The sequence below is a fragment of the Balaenoptera musculus genome, chromosome 3 (genome assembly GCF_009873245.2).
Source record: "Balaenoptera musculus isolate JJ_BM4_2016_0621 chromosome 3, mBalMus1.pri.v3, whole genome shotgun sequence".
Classification (NCBI taxonomy): domain Eukaryota; kingdom Metazoa; phylum Chordata; class Mammalia; order Artiodactyla; family Balaenopteridae; genus Balaenoptera; species Balaenoptera musculus.
In genome coordinates this window covers 123,860,789-123,881,307 of record NC_045787.1, presented here as the reverse complement: position 1 = coordinate 123,881,307, position 20,519 = coordinate 123,860,789, and the positions used below count along the sequence as shown (strand labels likewise).

At 39.5% G+C, this 20,519-nt stretch overlaps 1 protein-coding gene across 1 annotated transcript in view; it reads left to right on the top strand.

Moving 5' to 3' along the window:
- Positions 1-20,519, top strand: part of HTR4 (5-hydroxytryptamine receptor 4) — a 166,402-nt gene that overhangs the window by 131,951 nt on the left and 13,932 nt on the right. Inside the window, exons 5-7 of the mRNA XM_036847934.1 lie at positions 7,928-8,081; positions 9,012-9,053; positions 11,706-12,274. Coding sequence (XP_036703829.1) covers positions 7,928-8,081; positions 9,012-9,053; positions 11,706-12,274 — 765 coding nt within the window. The remainder of the gene's footprint in view (positions 1-7,927; positions 8,082-9,011; positions 9,054-11,705; positions 12,275-20,519) is intronic.

The window sequence follows — 20,519 nt, the reverse complement described above, 5'->3', positions numbered from 1 at the left end:
ATGTATTTAACTTTGTTTACAATAACATGCATGAAATAAGTATATGTATACATATAATATCAGAGGGGCTGAGAATAAAAATAGTAACTGCTATTTATTAAGCTTTATGTGCCAGGAACTTCCTAAGTTTTAAACGTATTATTTCATCAATTCCCACAGCCAATCAATGAGCTGGACATAATGATCTCCACTTTATAGATGAGGAAACTGAATCTTGGAGAGGTTAAGTAACTGATCCTAAGACCACAGAGTTGGTACCCAGATGCAAAAACGTAAGGTGACTGCTAAAATCTCCTCTGATTCTGAGAGTGTAGGGTTCCAGGTAGTTCTGTTTGCTACTTCTGCCTTCACTGTGGTTGGGAGGACAGGAAGTGAGGAGGCAGAATTTTCCTTAATTGCAGGAGGAGTGGGGAAGAGATTAGCATGGAACTTAAAATACATGACTGCCTTCTAAGAGTTGTCAAAGTAAATTGTGTCCCCAGGGACATTTAAAAGCAATTTGATCACACATTTACACATGGCTGTGGTTGGGGAAGCTGATGACTGGTCTACCAAAGCGGGTTTTAATGGAGTTTTGTGAACAATACTTAGAAATGTTTTGCATAAGATATTACTTTGTAAATATCCTTGCTACATTTTAGTTAATCCTGACCATCTGGAACCTCACTTGTCATTTGAACATTTACTTAACCACTGTGTAAAAGTTTTCTAGTTAAAAAAGAATGCCAATTGTCCAATGGAAGTCTAGAGAACAGACCTAATAGATTAGTCCTGAGATGAGACAGAATTGTTTTTTCTGATGAATACTATCCACCTAGCCTGTGAACCAACCACTCTGTCTCTTGAGTTTGTTGTAATTCAGCTCCTTTGGTAGAGCAGTGTTGATTGTGATGGACATTTTCCAGTTCAAAAAAACTTCTGGTGATTCCTCTGAGTATAGCACTCAAAAACCTCTAAGACAGTAGTTCTCAAAGTGTGATCCCCAAACCACCAGCAGCAACATCACTTGAGAACGTATCAGAAATGCAAATTCTTGGGCCCCATTCAAGATCTACCTGCAATCGGTGTTTCAACAAGCTCTCTAGGTGATTCTGAAGCACACTATGTTGGAGAACCATTGCTCTGAAATCTTCCCTTCAGCCAGCTTTCTAGGCTTACTTCTTCTACTTCCATATAAACACTCTACCATCCAGCTAACTTGTACTCTGTTATATTTATATGGGTATGTGGATACATGCATGTATATTTATAGATGGATATATATTTATATATATACAATTTCTGTCTCCAGGTCTTTGTCCATGCTCTTTATAGCAACTAGATTATACTTTCTCCTCCACTGTCCTTGCCCAGTCTCTAAAATCCAACTTAAAAGACACTTATTGGAGACAGCCTTTCCCCATCCCTCTACTTTCACATCCCAAAAACCTGGTTCCACATTTTAATGTAATTTATTTTAATTGGTAGTTATTAAGGGTTTACTATTTATTCAGCCCTTTTGTGAGCATAACTCTATATCTAGCACTGTACTAGGCATTGAGGATACAATTGTGAACAGGCAAACATCTCTGGAACTTATAAATCAGTTAGGGGTAGACTTTTCTTACCTCCTGTCCTAGATCATAGCTCTGAGAAGGTACAGGTGTCTTGTACTGCTGGGTGTCCCACAGGTTGTATTAAGTTATGGCGGGCAGGGTAGAAGGTGATGTTCTTGTCTTCTCTGGTCTGTATAGGATACACCAGAGTATTATGCTCTCCTTGTGGCTCCCACTCTTAAGAGGGAATGGCACACTATAACATACAGAGGACACAGAGCCCCTGCTGTTGGTGAAAATCACCTCCTCTAAACCAAAGTTTCTCAAATGTGGCACTACTGTCCTTGTAGACCAGATGATTCTTTGTTGTAGGGGGCTGTCTTGTGTCTTGTAAGACATGTGGCAGCATCCCTGATCTCTACCCCCTGGTTGCCAGTAGCATCACCCTTTCCAATTATGGCAACAGAATATGTCTCCATACATTACCAAATATCCTTTGGCATGCAGAATCAACCCTGGTTGAATACAGCTGGGAATATTTTTACCTGCAGAAAATAAAACTTAAGAGGAATGTAGAAGCTCTCTTCAGATATCTGTAGGACTACTGTGCAGAAGAATTAGAGATAGAAATTTTAAATTGAGACAGAGGGTAAAACTGGAAGTTACAGAAGATCAATTTTGGAGGAGACCTTTTTAACCTCAGGAGAGCCTTGAGTTTAGAGTGTACTGTCGTAGGACTTGGTGAATTCCCAGTCCTTAGTGCATTCATGCAGGCTTGGATATACCTCATTTTAGAGGGAACTTGGGGATTTCAGGATTTTGAGGATCCTTCAAGTTTTGAGATTCATTGTTTTTATGTTTCCAAAGTGGCTTGTAAAGAGTTAGAATAATCCCTTGGGGATTTTGGGAAGGTGGCAGAGTGAAGTGATAGTAGTGAAATTAACCTCCTGACCCTTGTGTCAGGCTGCCTGGGCCAGATCCCAGCTTGGTTCTTACCACCAGTGGGACCTTGGACAAATCTCAACACTTCTGTGTTTCTGTTTCCTCATCTGTGAAAGGGGTGCATTTATAGTTCCTATTTCAAAAGTAGTTGTGAGGACCAAATGAGATAATACAGGTAGACCTCTTGGTAAGTAAATGAAAAGTAACTCTTATTATTAACTCAGCCAGTGTGCTTTGCCTAAACTCCAAATAACTTGCAAATTTAACTAGCTACTTCTGTCTATTTGTGTTGTACATGTGTTTGGGAGGCAGTTCATAATAGGACAAATATATTTGTTATTAGCACTGGTAATATAATCCAAATATAAGTATTAAAAAGCAACCATGGGGCTTCCCTGGTGGCGCAGTGGTTGAGAGTCTGCCTGCCAATGCAGGGGACACGGGTTCGAGCCCTGGTCTGGGAAGATCCCACATGCCGCGGAGCAACTGGGCCCGTGAGCCACAACTACTGAGCCTGAGCGTCTGGAGCCTCTGCTCCGCAACAAGAGAGGCCGCGATAGTGAGAGGCCCGCGCACCGCGATGAAGAGTGGCCCCCACTCGCCGCAACTGGAGAAAGCCCTCACACAGAAACGAAGACCCAACACAGCCAAAAATAAACATAATAAATAAATAATAAATAAAAGTTTAAAAAAAAAAAAAAAGCAACCATGATAGGTAAAGATCAAGTTTTCTGATTTCTATCTGGTCCTTGATCTGTAGACAAAAGTTAGAATTTTAAGGGTCAGTTAACACTAGAACTGAATTTTTATTAATCATTTTATTGAGTGATGTTTGTTTTCACATACTTAATTTACACTCTTGAATGCAGCCTTCAAGAGGATGTTTATTTTTCAGATCCTTTGCTAGAAAGCAAAGATTGGAAAGATATGAGGAAAGAAATTAGAAGAATATGAGGTGGCTTATTTATGGCAGCTGTCTCAAGGATGCCAAGGCCTTGGTAAGAATCTTGGGCCCATAAAATCGAGTGCTCTAATTTGAGCTCCAGATAAAAACCTTATATTCTCTACTCCGTGTCATTTAAAAATCATATTATTTTTACTGTAATATATAGCACCAGATTGAAGATGTAGAGGAGAAGATTTAAGTAAAACACATACATAGACACAATTTGGTATTTTTCTTATTCATCCTTACTATTATTCACAATTCAATCAGTATAATTTGAAGAAAATGAAATTCTTTTTTTCCTTTACTTATTGCTAATTTTTAAAGTAGGGAATGAAGGATTTTTCCCAGGCTTGCCCAGCCACCTCACATCATGCAAGAGTAACTTTCTGCAGCTCTCTGTGCAAGAAACCATGGCTGTGTCCCACCTTAGTCCCTTGGGAAATGAGCTGTCCAAACAACTTTATTGCAAGCACTCATTGTCCAGGGCACAGACTGTGTATGTAAATGCATAAGGGATTGGTAGCATGTGTACTACATCCACAGGATCCCCCTTGAAGTTGAATTTCCAAAGGAAACTCGTCACCATTATTTATTTCTCTGTAGCAGCAGCTCCTAATAGCCTAGGGTAGTGCAAATTAAAGCATAGAACATTTGGACAGCAGAACTTGGGGAGATCTTATTGTCGACAGGATATTCATCATGCCATGGGAATCAGACAGTCACCCTGGCCAAGTTAGACTTAGAAAGAAAGGCTTTCATAAAAACGTTATGAGCACCAATATAACCATGTATTCAAAGTCCTCTTCTGTAAATTCTATTGTCTTCCCAACATAATCCTCTAAACATCCATATCCACTTATGGAAGTCAGAAGAACATCTTGCTTCCTCAAACATACCTTTTGTCCTGCAAGGTGTTTAATTTGGCTTTGTCTTTTTGAATTTTTAGATTTATATGACAATGGAGATCCAACCCAAATTCCTAAAGTCTTATCTTTACCCAGTATCTTGACATCTGTTCCAAACCTCAAAAATTATAAATTATACAGCAAAGGTAGGGGGGACATCTATTGGGTTAGCCAAAAAGTTCCTTTGGGTTTTTCCGTAACATCTTACGGAAAAACCCAAAGGAACTTTTTGGCCAACCCAATATTTTTCACTTATCCCTTGATTGCCTTCCTTGGGTTGGTAGATGTGGGGATGCTATAATTTGAGCTATGATCTGGAGGTATATTGAATAAAAACAAAGGTATTCTTACTTAGAACAAAGCATCTGTGAAGGACATATCTGGCATTCAAAACCATTTTTATTGAGGCAAGGTACTTTGGTTGCAAGTAACAGAGACTGCCTTTAGCCAACTTTGTTAGCTTTTGCTAGGACTGTCATAACAAAGTACCATAAACTGTGTGGTCTGGAACAACAGGATATTTATTGTCTTACAGTTCTAGAGGCTAGAAGTCTGAAATCAAGGTGTTAGCAGGGCCCTGCTCCCTCTGAACCTGTAGGGAAAAGATTCTTCCTTGTCTCTTCCTAGCTTCAGTTGTTTTGCTGGCAATCTTTGGTGTTCTTTGGCTTGTAGAAGCATCATTTCAATCCTCTGTCTTCACATTGCCATCTTCTCACTGAGCATATCTGTCTGTGTCTAACTTTCCCTTTTTGAAAGGATTTCAGTCATGTTGGATTAAGGCCCACCCTAATGGCCTCATTTTAATTTTATTACCTCTCTAAAGATCCTATTTCCAAATAAGGCCATATTCCAAGGCACTGAGGGTTTGGATTTCAACATATCTTTTGGGAGAGGGGACACACTTCAACACATAAGATCAACTTAAGCAAAAAGGGAATTTTGTGGGAAAATATGAGGTGACTTATTTAATTGAAGGAAGAGCTAAAGAATGAGGACCCAAAGGGGCAAAAGCATGACTGCCCGAAGATCCAAGGAGCAGGAGCTACTCTCAGCCCCACCAGGTAGCTGCTGTGGGAATAGAGGAACCTTCTCTGACTTTCCCATTTTTGCATCACCCTGCATGACATTCAGAGTCCCAGGAAAAAGTCTGATTGGGTCACCCCCTGGCTGGAAAAGTCAGTCCCATCATTTATTTTCCCAACTACATGACAGCAACGGAGAAGAGAATTCCCAAAGGATTTGGGATGCTATTACCAAGAAAAAGGAGGAAAAATGGTAAATGTACAAAACCAATATCTAATCTAGGCCCTCTAGCAGGAAATAAGGAAGGGAGCAAAATTTGAAAAAAAAGTATATTTTTATGTACTCCAAATTCATCAACTCTATGTTAGTAAACCTCTGATGATTGTTAATACAGCCATTCAGAAAAACTTGCCACTGTGATATAATTTGCCTTTCTTATATAAGCGATGAGTGTGGAGAGAATTCCAGCTAATCATGGTTCTTTCCATTACTGAGTTACCTTTAGTTAGATTTGGCTACCATGTCAGTTTTATAGATAGAGAAAGTTAGTTCCTGAGTAATTCCCTCTCCCATTATTTGGTCTGTTGTTCTATACTCTGGTCCAGATCAGGAGACCCTGTCTTGCTGGCCACAGGGAGCTCCCTGGTACAATGTGGTTAGCTACTCTTTGATGCCCTGTAGGGAAGGATATAATCCCCCTGCAGCGCCTGAGGCACTCTCTTCTCATGCTTTAACACTAGGCTCTCCTTCTCATTGCACCCTCCCTCCCAACTCATCCTACCACCACCTTTTCAAAGAATATAGCCATTGTTCTATTAGTTATGCTTTGAATTAAGAAAAGAAAGGAAGAGGTGGTAAAAGTTAACAAAGTGAACTGCATAAAATGAGGGGTATAAGGGGGTGGCTCATCATTAAATGGTGTAAAATCGTAAAGAATAGGCTTAGTCTCCAGGCTGTCTCTTTGCATTTTTTCTTTGGCTCTTCCAAAGACAAATGGCTGATAGAACTACCATGGTATTTTGCCTGTTGCCAGTTCAGTGAACTTCCTGGGCATGGAAGTAGTGATCTCCATGACTGGAACAACATACAAAGAGCAGTCTGGGAGCTAGAGACCAGATCATTGAGTTTGGCAAGTTGCACCTCTCTCTGGAGATACGAAGAAGGTTAGTACTGTAGGCAGAATCTGGGCTCTGGAAGGCGTGAGCAGAGAGTCCCATGAGAAGGATCAGACCCTGATAAATGGGGATGAGATGGTCTCTACCAGTAGGTAGGAAATGATGGAGCAGGAAATATTTGGAACTTGACATTCTTGGCATCATAGAAACAGTTAAATGGTTCAGCCCAGAAGTAACACATGTCAATTCTGTTCATGACTCATAGGCCAAGTCACTCGGCCCCACTCAACCACAAGGAGGTCAGGAAGTGCATGTGCCCAAAAGGGGGAACTGGACATACCTAGCAAACAGCAGTAATGACTTCCACTTGTCAAAATGCAAACTCCAGATTCCTCCCTAACAGGCTCTAATTCAGGAGATCCTTGGAATCTGTATTTTAAGTAGGTCTCCTCAGGTTAGTCTGATGCAGGGGAGAAGGGCAGAATCTTTGGACCACAATTTAAAGAACACTGACTTAGGGCTTCCCTGGTGGCGCAGTGGTTGAGAATCTGCCTGCCAGTGCAGGGGACACGGGTTCGAGCCCTGGTCTGGGAGGATCCCACATGCCACGGAGCAACTAGGCCCGTGAGCCACAATTACTGAGCCTGCGCGTCTGGAGCCTGTGCTCCGCAACAAGAGAGGCCGCGATAGTGAGAGGCCCGCGCACCGCGATGAAGAGTGGCCCCCGCTTGCCGCAACTAGAGAAAGCCCTCGCACAGAAACAAAGACCCAACACAGCCATAAATAAATAAATAAATAATTAAAATAGCTTTAAAAAAAAAAAAGAACACTGACTTAGAGCATCACCTCAATATAGGTAGGTGATCAAGAGGATGGGGACAAGTTTGAGATACTGTTCTTAGAGCTCAGATATAGGACCAACCCTGGGTCACCTCAAGTTGTTATCAAAGAGGACTGCATATGTCTAGACACTGAGGCCCAGAGAGGTGGACAGAAGCTCTTAAAATGCCCAGGCATGAGGGTAGTGTTGGATCCGTGCCTGAGACTGAGCAGACCCTCAGGTATATGTTGAGCTTCTCAGATATTGGGAGAGGAAGAGGGATATGGGACCAATGCCTGGTTCTCATATGTATGATCTAAAGTTTATATTTATAATAGCAGAAACTCTTTGACCAATATGATATCTTATTGTACCATTGCTTTTTTCTTTCCTCTGTTCTTTTCCCACTTCTCCTCCTTCCCTTCCTCTACTACCCACTCACCCCATTTGCCCCCATTATTTTCTCTTCCTTCCTTATTTTTATTCTCTACCTCCCCCTCTAATTTTCCTCTTTCCCAATATCTCCTCTTCTTATTGCCCTTCTCCATCCTTCTCCCCTCTTCTCTCTCATCAATTATGCTCCCTCCTTCTCCCTCTCATCCATCCTTTCCCTTGGCACCCCCCCATCCCCTCTCCAGGTATTATGCCATCTGCTGCCAGCCTTTGGTCTATAGGAACAAGATGACCCCTCTGCGCATCGCATTAATGCTGGGAGGCTGCTGGGTCATCCCCATGTTTATCTCTTTTCTCCCTATAATGCAAGGCTGGAATAACGTTGGCATAATTGATTTGGTAAGTACTCGTGCAGACCCCACTGGTTTACTGTCTGACTAACTTTGTTTGCTTGGGATTCTAAATAAACAATGTCAGGTTAGGTGGATATTCTAAGAAAGATCCTGATAGCGGTCTGAGTAACAACAATAACAACAAAAAAAGCAGGCTAACATTTTCAAAAGCTTACCGTATGCCAGAAAGTACACTAAGTACATATAATCCTGACAGCATCCCTTTGGGAAAATTACAATACTTTTCCCCCATTTCACAGATGAGAAAACTCAGGGTCAAAAAAGTGAAGTAACATGTCCAGTGTCGCACAGCTATTGAATAGCAAAACAGGTGTTCAGAGCTTAGCAGACATACTCCAGAGCCTGAGGGAAGTGATGTGCCCCAAGAGGCCTTCATCTCATTTCATGCTGAGACCCTATGAGGCTTACAGTGACCCACAGAAAGCCTGTCATGGAGGTGGGGGCTTCTGGAGAACGTATGGGCCAGGAGTCGAGAGAGCTGGACCCTGAGCTCAGCTCCATCCCTGACCCACTTCCTAAAGGTCTGTGATGAGAAAATTCATGGGTCCTCAGTGGGAACAGTGTCTTCCAGTGGTGCAGGAGAACAGCACATGGCACAGGTGCCAGACGTCTGCCAAGCCCTGTCTAGATGCTCATGAAGAGTTTCCAGCTCTGACATACTATGTTTTTAGTATCAAACTTGTAATGAAGATCGAAAGCTATGGTCTGGATCCATTAGCAGGTATATATATTCCCTGAGGAAGTTGTCAGGCAGTCACTTTAAAATGGATCCCAGGACCGTGTTGTGGTAGGGAGGGGAATGGGGAGGAGAGATTGAGAGTGAGCTCTGGCCCAAGAGGACCAGTCAGAGTAGGAGCTGCCCCTTCCTCTCTCCATCCCATTCCTAGCCCCTAATCTTGCCTTATTCTTTGTCCAGGAAAGGATATCCAAACCAAGGCTGGGCCAGGATTTGCATGTGGTATGTCAGAACGAGAGTTCCTTGGGCTTCTGAAAGAAATGCTGGGCACAGAGGAGTGGAGAAGTGAAAGGGGATCCGTACAAGGGAGACTGTATGGATATTTTCTTAAATCCTATCCCTCTTCTTTCAAACTTTCATTTTTATCATTCTTGGGGGAAATGAAATTCAAATTTCCAATAACCAGTAGAATAATAATTATAGTGGCCAACAAATGTCGAACACTTACAGTGTGCCTAGCCCCATGTTAATTTAATCATTATTATCTCTCTCAGGCCTCACAGTAATGGTATATGTAAATCCTGTCATTGTCCTCAGGAAACTGAGGGTCAGAGAGGTTAAGTCACATTGGTAGGGAGTGGTGGTGACTATATCTAAGTCCAGGCTTACTGGACTCCAGAGTCTATGTTCTTATGTTTGTGCTAAACTCAATCCCTAATGGAGAAGCCTTTGGAAGCATAAGCTTCTGTGCATCAAAATTTGTAACAAGGGTACAGCACTCTTACCTTCTGCTGTAGAATTTTCAAGGGGAATGACCTAGGGAATTTTGTTCATTTGTGAGAGTGAGATAGAAGCATCCCCTGTTTACTTCATGTAACTGAATGGGGCATCTGCTTACTATTAACATGCCTAGTATTTGCTCCATGGTATTATAATTGCATTTCATATCTTTTTTACTCATTTGCACATTGAACCTGCCTAGAGAGAAACTAGCATAACCCAGATGTTCATAACACATGTACAGTTGATCCTTGTTATTCATGGTAATTAGGGTCTATAAAGTTGCTGCAAATACTGAATTAGCGAATCATGAATCTTTGTTCCTAGGTGAAATATAGAGTTAGATTCCTGTGACTTAAGGCAAGTAATACTTAGATAAAAAGAGATTTTGTAATGATTAAAAATGTCAATTCAATAGGAGGATATACTATAACCTTACAATATATCAATACTATAGGACAGGATATTAAATGTGTACACAATGAATGAAATAGTGTGTTATGTATCAAAATATACATGATACATATCTCTATTCATGTGTATATTCACACTGCATGCATGCTGACCTCAGGAAGGGAAGAGTCATTGGGTTACACAGCTCTCTTCAGCCAAGGACTATTTCTAGAGAAGGCTGGTAACTAAGAGCTGTCAACAGGCAGAGTTTATAGGTGGAAAAAAAAGTCTTTCAATTCTTAAGAGGGATCTAGTATGTCACAGTATCCAATACAAATGAGGTTTATGCCAGGAATTTAACACAATCAGTGTAATTCACTGTATGAATAAAAGAAAGAAGGGAAAACCCACATGATCATCTCATTACTGCCAAAAATGAATTGACAAAATTCAATATGCAATCATAATTTTTTTCATGATGATGAATGTGTAAGTATACACAGAAATTTTATTTATTCTTTTTTTTTTAACATCTTTATTGGAGTATAATTGCTTTACAATGGTGTGTTAGTTTCTGCTTTATACCAAAGTGAATCAGCTATACGTATACATATATTCCCATATCTCCTCCCTCTTGCGTCTCCCTCCCACCCTCCCTATCCCACCCCTCTAGGTGGTCACAAAGCACTGAGCTGATCTCCCTGTGCTATGCGGCTGCTTCCCACTAGCTATCTATTTTACATTTGGTAGTATATATAAGTTCATCAAACTAAGAATAGAAGGGAACTTTCTCAAATAGAGCTCATTGACAAAAAACTTACAGCAAGTGCCATACTTAATAGTAAAATATTGAAAGCTCCTCTCCTGAAACTGGGACTGTAACAATGGTGTCCACTATTACCCCTTTTATTCAGTATTGTACTGTTGGTCTTATCAAGTTCAATATGCAAGGAAAATGGTATTAAGACTGGAAAGGAAGAAGTGAAATTGTCATTATTTGCAGATCACATGAGTATTCATGGAAAAAATTCAGAAGAATCTAAAGATGAAATATTAGTTACTAATTTAACAAAGTTCCTGGATACATAGCCAATATACAAAAAATTTTCACTGCGTTCTGTGTATTAGCAACAGACAATTAGAAATAAGAATTTTAATGTAGTACTATTTGCAATAGAATAAAAATAGAAATACTTAGGATTAATCTAACAAAAGATGTGTAAGACATTTACACAAAAATGTAAAATATTACTGAAATTCTAAAAGACTTAGGTAAAGGGAAAGAATTATCATGTTTGTGAATTGGAAGACTTAACATTGAAAAAAATGTTATTTTTCCTCAGTCATTCTATTCTAACTCCAATCAAAATTCTAAAAGATTTTTATGGAAGTTGATAAGCTGATTCTAAATTTTATATGGGAAATACTGAGATATAAGAATACCCAAAGCAGCCAAAAGTATATTCCTTTTCTGCCATCATGGTTCTATGTGCTATAGGCTTATTAGAAGAAAAAGAAAAGCTTTGCTGATAAACCTTCTTTTTTATTTCCTTTCCCTTCATCTTTTTCTTTTATTCATCCCTCCCTTTCCTTCACTATTCTTCTCCCCTTCTTTCTATTTTCCAAACCCTCCTTTTCTCTTCTTTTTTATCCTTTTCCTTTTCTTACAATTTTTCTCATTCCCCTCCTGCTTCTTCCTGTTCACTTTTTCCTTCCCTTTCTCCCTTCCTTCCTCATTTCCTCTCTCCCTCTAACTCTCAGATAGAAAAAAGGAAGTTCAACAAGAACTCTAACTCTACGTACTGCATCTTCATGGTCAACAAGCCCTATGCCATCACCTGCTCTGTGGTGGCCTTCTACATCCCGTTTCTCCTCATGGTGCTGGCCTATTATCGCATCTATGTCACAGCTAAGGAGCATGCCCACCAGATCCAGATGTTACAACGGGCAGGAGCCCCCTCAGAGGGCAGGCCCCAGCCAGCAGACCAACATAGCACTCATCGCATGAGGACAGAGACCAAAGCAGCCAAAACCCTGTGCATCATCATGGGTTGCTTCTGCCTCTGCTGGGCTCCATTCTTTGTCACCAATATTGTGGATCCATTCGTAGACTACACTGTCCCTGGGCAGGTGTGGACCGCTTTCCTCTGGCTTGGCTACATCAATTCTGGGTTGAACCCCTTTCTCTACGCCTTCTTGAATAAGTCTTTTAGACGTGCCTTCCTCATCATCCTCTGCTGTGACGATGAACGCTACCGAAGACCTTCCATTCTGGGCCAGACTGTCCCCTGTTCAACCACAACCATTAATGGATCCACACATGTGCTAAGGTGAGTGCTTCAGGGCTTATTAGATTTTGCTCATTTGCAGGACTCAGAAGAGGTAACTTTCCAGTTTTCTGTTTCCAGATAGATTATTCTTGAAAACTTGTGCAGTACTTTCAAAGGTTAAAAAAAAAAATTCTGCCATCTGTTAATGGAATAGAGTAGTGGGTAAGGGCTCAGGCACTGGGGGCGAATGACCTACGTTCAAATCCAACCTCCATAGTTCTTTGATTTGGGGCAAGTCATTAAACCATTCTGAACCTTAAATTCATTAAAAAAAATGAAAATCATAATCATGATTTCTACATCACGGACTTTTTTGAGGGTCAAATTAGCTAATATATGTAGAGCACATAGTACAGAGTCTGACACATAGTAAGAACTTAGTAAATATTATCTACTCCTACTTATAGGTAGTATTTTAGGGTAGTGATTAAAAGCATGGTAAAATAGTCTTTATTTTGACTCTCAGTGCCACTGCTAATCATTTGTATAATCCCTTTTGATTTTTATTTTCTTCAACTCTAAAAAATGGTAATAATAATGATACCCATCTTATAAGGCTTTTATGACAGGGATAATGTATTCATATAGGGCCTGATACATAGTAAGTGCTCATAATACTACTAATGTGAATAGTAGCATATAACCTGATACCCTAAGATGGCCGTAAAATAACATGATAAACTAAAATAAATAGAATGATAAATATGCAATAGTAATGCTATGTGATGTATGATATATTGGAAGTATGGACAATGTAGAGTGGGGATATGAGTAGGAAAGAAGCTGATTTGGTTAAGGGAATCAGGGAAAATGTCACAGAACAGCATTTTATAAGAATTTGAGACTTGGAGGAGATGTCAAGGAAGGCATTCCAGACAGAGAGAACAGCATGAGGAAGGAAATGGAATATGAAAGAGTGTGGAAAGGTCAGGTGGTTTACCCAAGGTCACATAGGTTGACGGAGGTGGGAGTAACTTTGAAGTTCAGTGACTAGGCATGATGCCTCTTTCCAAACTGAGAATTTTCTTGCTACCCTGGCTTAGAGTTGTTCTCAGCTGTGGAAAGCTATGTGTGATAAATACATTCATCCTGTAGCAAAGATGAATTGTCAATGACAGTTTTTTTCCTTTGCCCTGAGATGCACAGGACTTTCCAAAGAGCAGTTCCTTCTTTGAGACAAGCATTTAATTTCTCTGATGATGACAATATTTAGCTCTTCTGGCAGCTGAAAACTGGGGACTTTTCATCTGCATGTGTAAGAAAAGAAGAAAAAAATAGGAATTGCTATGAAATATCAGTGCTCTGCCTCAGAGACTGCTCAGAAGCATGAATTCAATTTTCTGCTACCAGTGTGGGCAGACTTGTAGCTAAAGCCTAGTATGATGTTGAGATTCCAGCTGGTGGAAAGGCCTCAAAGGATACTCCTATAGGCTGTCATTCTTTCTTAATTATTGTGCCTTCGTCAGTGTCATAGAAAGGATCCAACAGTAAAGTGTGTGTACAAGAACTTCTGTGTGGGTGCCAGCGAGTTTTTAGCTATTTAAGCTTAGCAGTTGCCTGAGTACAGGCTGCCGACTACTTACAGAGTATGCTCCAGCAGTGCATTTACTAAGTCAGTTGTTTAGAACTGGTGCCTTTTCCCGTAGAAACAGTCATAGAAAGAATTTAGGGTTTCTAGGGCATCCCAAGAAACCTATTTTACTAATACTATATTATTTTATCCCTGCTGCTTTTGGAAATCTGCAGCATGATTGTTAAGCAGAGATGGCAGTTTAGAGATGGCTTATGTGTATATTCTTCATACTTTATTCCTTACACTTATTTCTTCCTGAGGTCATGAGAAGTAAAGAAAGTTGGTCTGAGGCGTTTTTCTGTGGGGGTGAGGAATCTTATAAGAGTGGGGGTGGCCTATACATAGAAGAGAAAAGTATTTGAAACTTGAATCCACTAGAGTGTAAGCCTTGCAAGGACAGGAATCCTGCCTGTTTTATTTCCTGCTACATAACAAATAACCCAATATGTTGCTTCATGGGTAAATTAACAAACCATAAAATTAATTCTCCAGATCAACTGTTTTAACTTAACACAATCTAAGGAAAATGTGTGTTTTTCTTAAAAGTCCCGCAAGTAGGACATCAACAAATTCACATGAGTTCATGAAATATAAAACCAAAACAATAAAAAGTAAAATCAGCTTTTATCCTGCTAATCCTACCCCTAGCCTCAGAGACAAGAATTACCACTAGTCTGGAAATCTTTTCAGTGCATTTACAAACATTCATAAAAACATACAAATTCATAGATTTTTCTCCCTTCATTTTACATAAATAGAGCCGTTCTGTGTGTACTTTTCTGCACCTTGCTTTTTATCCATTAACAATGTATTTTAGAGATCATCCTACCTCAGAACATATAAATCTAACTCATTCTATTTAACTGTTCCATAATCTTCTGTACTAAAAATACATATTAAATTTTATTTAATTATTTCCCATTAGCAGATATGTAGGTGTCTCCAATCTTTTGCTGTTACAAACTGTACTATTTTTAATGCCCTGGAACACATTTCTTTGTGCATATGCCATTATTTCTCTCAGATAACTACCAAAAGTGAAATCGCACTATTGACATGTATGTGCATTTAAAAATGTTATGCTTACCATGAAATTGACCTCCCAGAGCACCATAGTGCTTTGCATTTTCATCAGCAGGGTGTGAGAGTATCTGCTACTCCTTCCCCTCACCAACACTGGATACTATGCATCTTTTATTAATATACTAATTTAAAATATGCTCTTTTGTTTAATTTGCATTTCCCAGATGATTTGATAGATTGAACCTCTTTTAAATTAGTTATTGACTGCACCTTCATATGTTTGGTACTTTATCTGACAACTTTGTTCTATTTTTCTGATTAATTTCTGGATGTTCTTTATTATAGTCCAAATATTAATCCTTTGTTATATAATTTTCAAATACATCCTCCCATCTTCTGCTTGGTTTTGAACTTTGGTTAACTTTTGTCTTACAGAAGTTTCAAATTTTGAAAAAACTATTCTTATTTGACCTCTTACAGTTGGCTCACTTCCTTCTTGAAAAATTCTCCACATTAATTTTCCTAAACACCATACTTGTCTGGTTTTCCTCCTAACTCACTAGCAACTCTTTCTTAGAATCCTTAACAGGTTCTTCCTTCTCTATCTGGCCTCTCAATGTTGGAGTTCTTCAGGGCTTGGTTCCTGATACTCTCCTCAAACTACATTCTCACTTGGTGTGATTTAACCATCCATAGCTTTAAATACAATTGTCATGCTGTCAGCTCTCTCTTTAATTAATATCTCCAGGTCATAGCTGCCCTCTAAACTCCAGACCACAAGATCCAATTTGCTTCCTTGACAACCCCAGTTATGTGCTTCTTTGGAATATCAAATTTCATGCATCCAAAACAGGATCCTTCTATATCTCGTACCCCAACCGCAAATTTCCTGAGTCTTCCCTCTCTCCATAAGTAGAGCTATCATCTACCATGTTACTAAATCCAGGCACTTTTTTGTAGTTCTGATAGGAAACTAACATGTTAGAAGGCAGACTTAAAGATTTTAGAAAGGAGAACCAATCAGCCAGTATTGGAAATATAGAGTTAAATTGAAATAAATGTAAAATTCAACCATAGGAGCAAAATATAAATCACAGAAATGTAAGATGATGCCTGAACAAGTTTATAGCTGCATATATAAAATTTGGAACTTGATAAGTGTGCCTTCAATTTCCTCATCCAAGGCATCTATTGACAAAGTACTGGGCAGGCCACCAGAGACCTCCTTCCATATTAATAATGATTATGATTCCTAACATAATTCCAGAAAAGACTGTGCCAGTTACTGTATTTAAGAACTCTGAATGCATTATTGCATTTAATTTTTACAACACTCAAAGAATTTGGTATTATAATTATCGTCATTTTAAAGATGAGAAAACCAAGGTTTAGAGAGAGTAAGTAACTGGCCCAAACTCACACAAGTAGTAAATGATGAAGCTGGAATTCAGATGTAGGTCTTTCTGATTCCAGAGTTCAGTCTGGTCCAGCCCACTTAGAGTTAGGAATAGGGTTACCACTTCTCATGTTTATCTTGACTATTTGGATAAATTTGGTGAAATATTTATCAATCCGCCAACTCTACCATCCTGCTTATATTTCTCTATCTTGTCTGCAAACCGTGAAGATTAGTAACTTGTTCAAATCCAGGCATTTTTCAATCTCTTTTCTATAAAGGAACTAAGGTTAGATCAGATGGCCCTGTTCTTAGTAATCTCAGATTGACTCCTGTCCCTGGGTACACGTTGACTATTCAAAGAAATAATCAATTTAATACTAGCTCACCTCAGGATAGAGACTAAACTCTACTATAGAAATCACCCTTTTCACATTTTTTCAATTGGATCATTTGTTCTTTTCTACTTCTTCTGAATGGCAGTGGCCTGTTTACAGTACTCTTTTTCATGGTATTTGTGCTGCTTTTGATTATAGAGTTCCTTATTTGACTGCTATAAGGCCAATTATTCCTTGAGGGTAGAAACTATGGCTTTCTTTTCTCCATGTACCAATTAGCCCCTCACACAGTATCTGCAAAATAGTATATAATCAAATGATCAGTACATTTTTGCTGATGAAATATCTTCATGATTATCTTCAGGTTTATGAAGGATTCACATGCTCAAAATTGAAAATTATCTGGTTTTTTTTTTTTAATCTTCCCTGAGGCTCTAAAAAGTATAGAGGACTTAGTCTACAACCCAAGACTCACATTGAGGAAAGCCAGTTCATGGCAGCACTATGAGACTATGAACTTTTTTCTCTTAAAATCTTTTTGAGAGAAAGGAATTGTACTTTTCCAGGTTGAATTAAAAACAAGCTAGTCTGGCCTCAGTGGTTTAGAATAGTAAGTTTCCCATGCTTGGTCCTGTCCTCATAGCCCTTTGACTTACATGACATTTTATTATTAAGCAAGCAGTTGGGTAGCCAGTGAAATAAAATATGCTTTTGCAAGACATTTTTAGAGGACTTTGATCACTCAGATTGTACTAATTATACACAGTAGCAGAGATGTCTGCAGTTGTGTTCGGTTGTTTTCTGTTGGATAATTGTCTTCTTTGGGAATATCCAGCCCACAGTCAAAATAGAAGTGAAGATACCATTTGGTTGGCTGATGAAATAGTTTGTCCTATAGATATGTACGTTACATAGTCTTTTTTTCTTTTTTTTAAAATTAATTAATTAATTAATTAATTTTTGGCTGCGTTGGGTCTTTGTTGCTATGCGCGGGCTTTCTCCAGTTGCGGCGAGCCAGGGCCATTCTTCATTGTGGTGCACAGGCTTGTCATTGCGGTGGCTTCTCTTGTTGCAGAGCATGGGCTTTAGGCGCGTGGGCTTCAGTAGTTGTGGCACGCAGGCTCAGTAGTTGTGGCTCGTGGGCTCTAGAGCGCAGGCTCAGTAGTTGCGGCACATGGGCTTAGTTGCTCCACAGCATGTGGGATCTTCCCGGACCAGGGCTCGAACCCGTGTCCCCTGCATTGGCAGGCGGATTCTTAACCACTGTGCCACCAGGGAAGTCCCGGGTACATAGTCTTTTTATAAAATAGCTTCCAAACATGAATTATTGTCATAAAAATGTTTCTAGGGGCTATTTTAATTTGTATGCACACATATATGAGAAAGAGGCATAATGCCAGCATGTGGACAATGGATTCTAACAGGTTCATCCTGTGTATGAACTGATTCTTAGTGAATTTGGAGCCAGCGTCTCTCTCCTTGTCACATCTTTAACCTGATTCTATAACTATGTTTTCCTCATCTGCCAACGTCTCTCTTAGTCTCATAGAAGTTACTTTTGCCACTCTAGGAAACTCACATCAAACATAACAGCAGAGAAAGGAAGAAATATCCTAATGAGAAAACATTGGCTGCTTTCCTACTCAAGTCAGGAATAAGACAAGGATGCCTTGTCATCTCTGCTGTTCAACATTGTGTGTACAAAATCCAAATGACAGAAGGAAGAAACATGATAATTTTATCTGATGTTAACCAGTAAAATTTGGGAGAATATTCCTTTGGAAGCCTGGCCTCAGCTCAGTCATTCTTCAAGCCAAGTGATACTCCCCACTTGGGAGGCATAGTGTGAACATATAGACTGTGACCACACAGAGTCACGTGGGTGACAGGTGATAGGAATAAGCCATATTGATTTGATTTGGGGTTAAATAGGGATTTGATTCTGGAGTTCTTTGTTCATTGGATAAATGCCAAGGATTTTGCCAGTCTTGTTCACTGCTGTATCCTCTAAGCCTAGTAAAGTACCTGGAACATCATAAGACTTGACAAGGGAATGAAGGAATGCTTCTGTTCCTTCTCCCCTGGCCTAGTTTCTCTTCTATTTAGCTGTCTCTATGCTGATTAGCTCTGACGATCCATGGCAGAGTAGGGACTCGGGATGCTGACAGTAACTTTAGACAGAGATTTTTCTCTACGTGAAATCCACTGAGGATTCCAGTTTTGGCTTCTTGGGTAAATAATTCCTATCCTGCCTATCTCACTACCTCACTGTGAAAATGAAACAAGATAATAGATGTGCAATTGCTTTCCTAACTGCAAAGCTCTGTCCTCATGGGAGAGATAAGTATGTTGTAAGAGCAGACTATTTATAAGTTAGGTAGCACAAGCAGAGTTTACATGCAAAGTTTAGCTTTGTGGTTGGGTTTCTCTGCTCATGCCAGGCTTCAGTATCTTCCCTGGTTCTCCACGTTTAGATCTTGCTCAAACTTAGGTCACTCACCTGATTTCTAAGAAGGCTGAACGTTCCTTCAAGCACTTCCCAAAGAACTTCTTACCTATCTAACTTGGCTCTTGGCTGTCATCCTCCATCCTCCACCCTCAATCCCCTGATGAAAAGGTTTTCCATTGACCTGGAGGTCTCTAGACCTGCCCTGTCCAATTGGGTAACCACTAGCCACATTCCAAGAGCTCAGTGGTTACATATTGTAAGTGGCTACTGGATTAGACAGTACAAATGTAGACTATTTCATTTATCGTAAAAAGTTCCAATGGACAAAACAGCTCTAAAGCAATTTGAACCTTCTCTCTCGAAGGAAACAATGTATATTTTCCCTCATACTTATTAACTCCTGTTATCCACCAGAGCTTAATAATAAATAAACTGATTCTAGTGGATAGGCTATATTAAGTCTTTGACATTTCCATGCATAAGATTAGTATATTCAGATTTATATGTGGAATCAATAAAGAAAAATATGAAGATAGGGAAAAAGTGAAAGTAAGAAAGAGGCAAAGAGAATGAGGTTCCCCCAAAAAACAGTAGAAGGAAAAAAAATTCTTTCAGGTCATTATTGCCTCTTGTTATCAGAATTTATAATTGTATTCATGTCTTGTTTACTTCTTTATTATCTATCTCCCAGTCAGACTGTCAGTCCCTGAGGGCAGATAACATCCATTTTATTCCCAAAAGTTCCCCCAGGGTGTAGCACATTGCTCAGTTAATATGTTTGCTGAATGAATGAATGGATGCCCTTATCAGACCCTATCTGGACCCTATTGTTCACATGGACAGTGTATACTCAAATCAATTTTCACCATTTAAAAATTTTTTTTTGTTAATTCCTTAGCTGGAATAGTTTTTTGTTTGTTTTGTTTTTCCACTGTGTAGACACTTGCCAACTTTTAGTTTCACCCCATCAGAATTCCCCATTTAAATAAAGGTTTTCACATAGTAGATTGGAAGATTACCCATGGATGAGGAAATAATTTAGGTTTGATTTACTTTGGATCCTTAGAGGTTTCTGCTAATGTTGCAAAGCTGTTTGACATTTAAAAGCCATTTTTTGGCCTTTACCTTGAACTTTGGAGGCTACAATTGGATTCAACATTTGCCTCATTGTTTTGAGCCAAAGCAGACTTAATCTGGGTAAACCAAGGCTGGGTGAGCATGACCTTGCCTTCTGTCCCCCAGTCTTCCCCAGGGTTGGCTGCATAATTCGCAGCCCCAACGCAAAATGAAAATGTGGGGCCCCTGGTTCAAAGGGCAGGAACACATTTCTGTTAAAAGCATTAAGATGGAAAGCCTTTTTCTTTCCTCCTCAGTCTTTCTCTCAACTTGTCATATGTATTTTATTTGCTATTTACCTTTTCTCTAGTAGAAAAACAAAATGCAATTTTAAAGTATTAGCAGAAAAT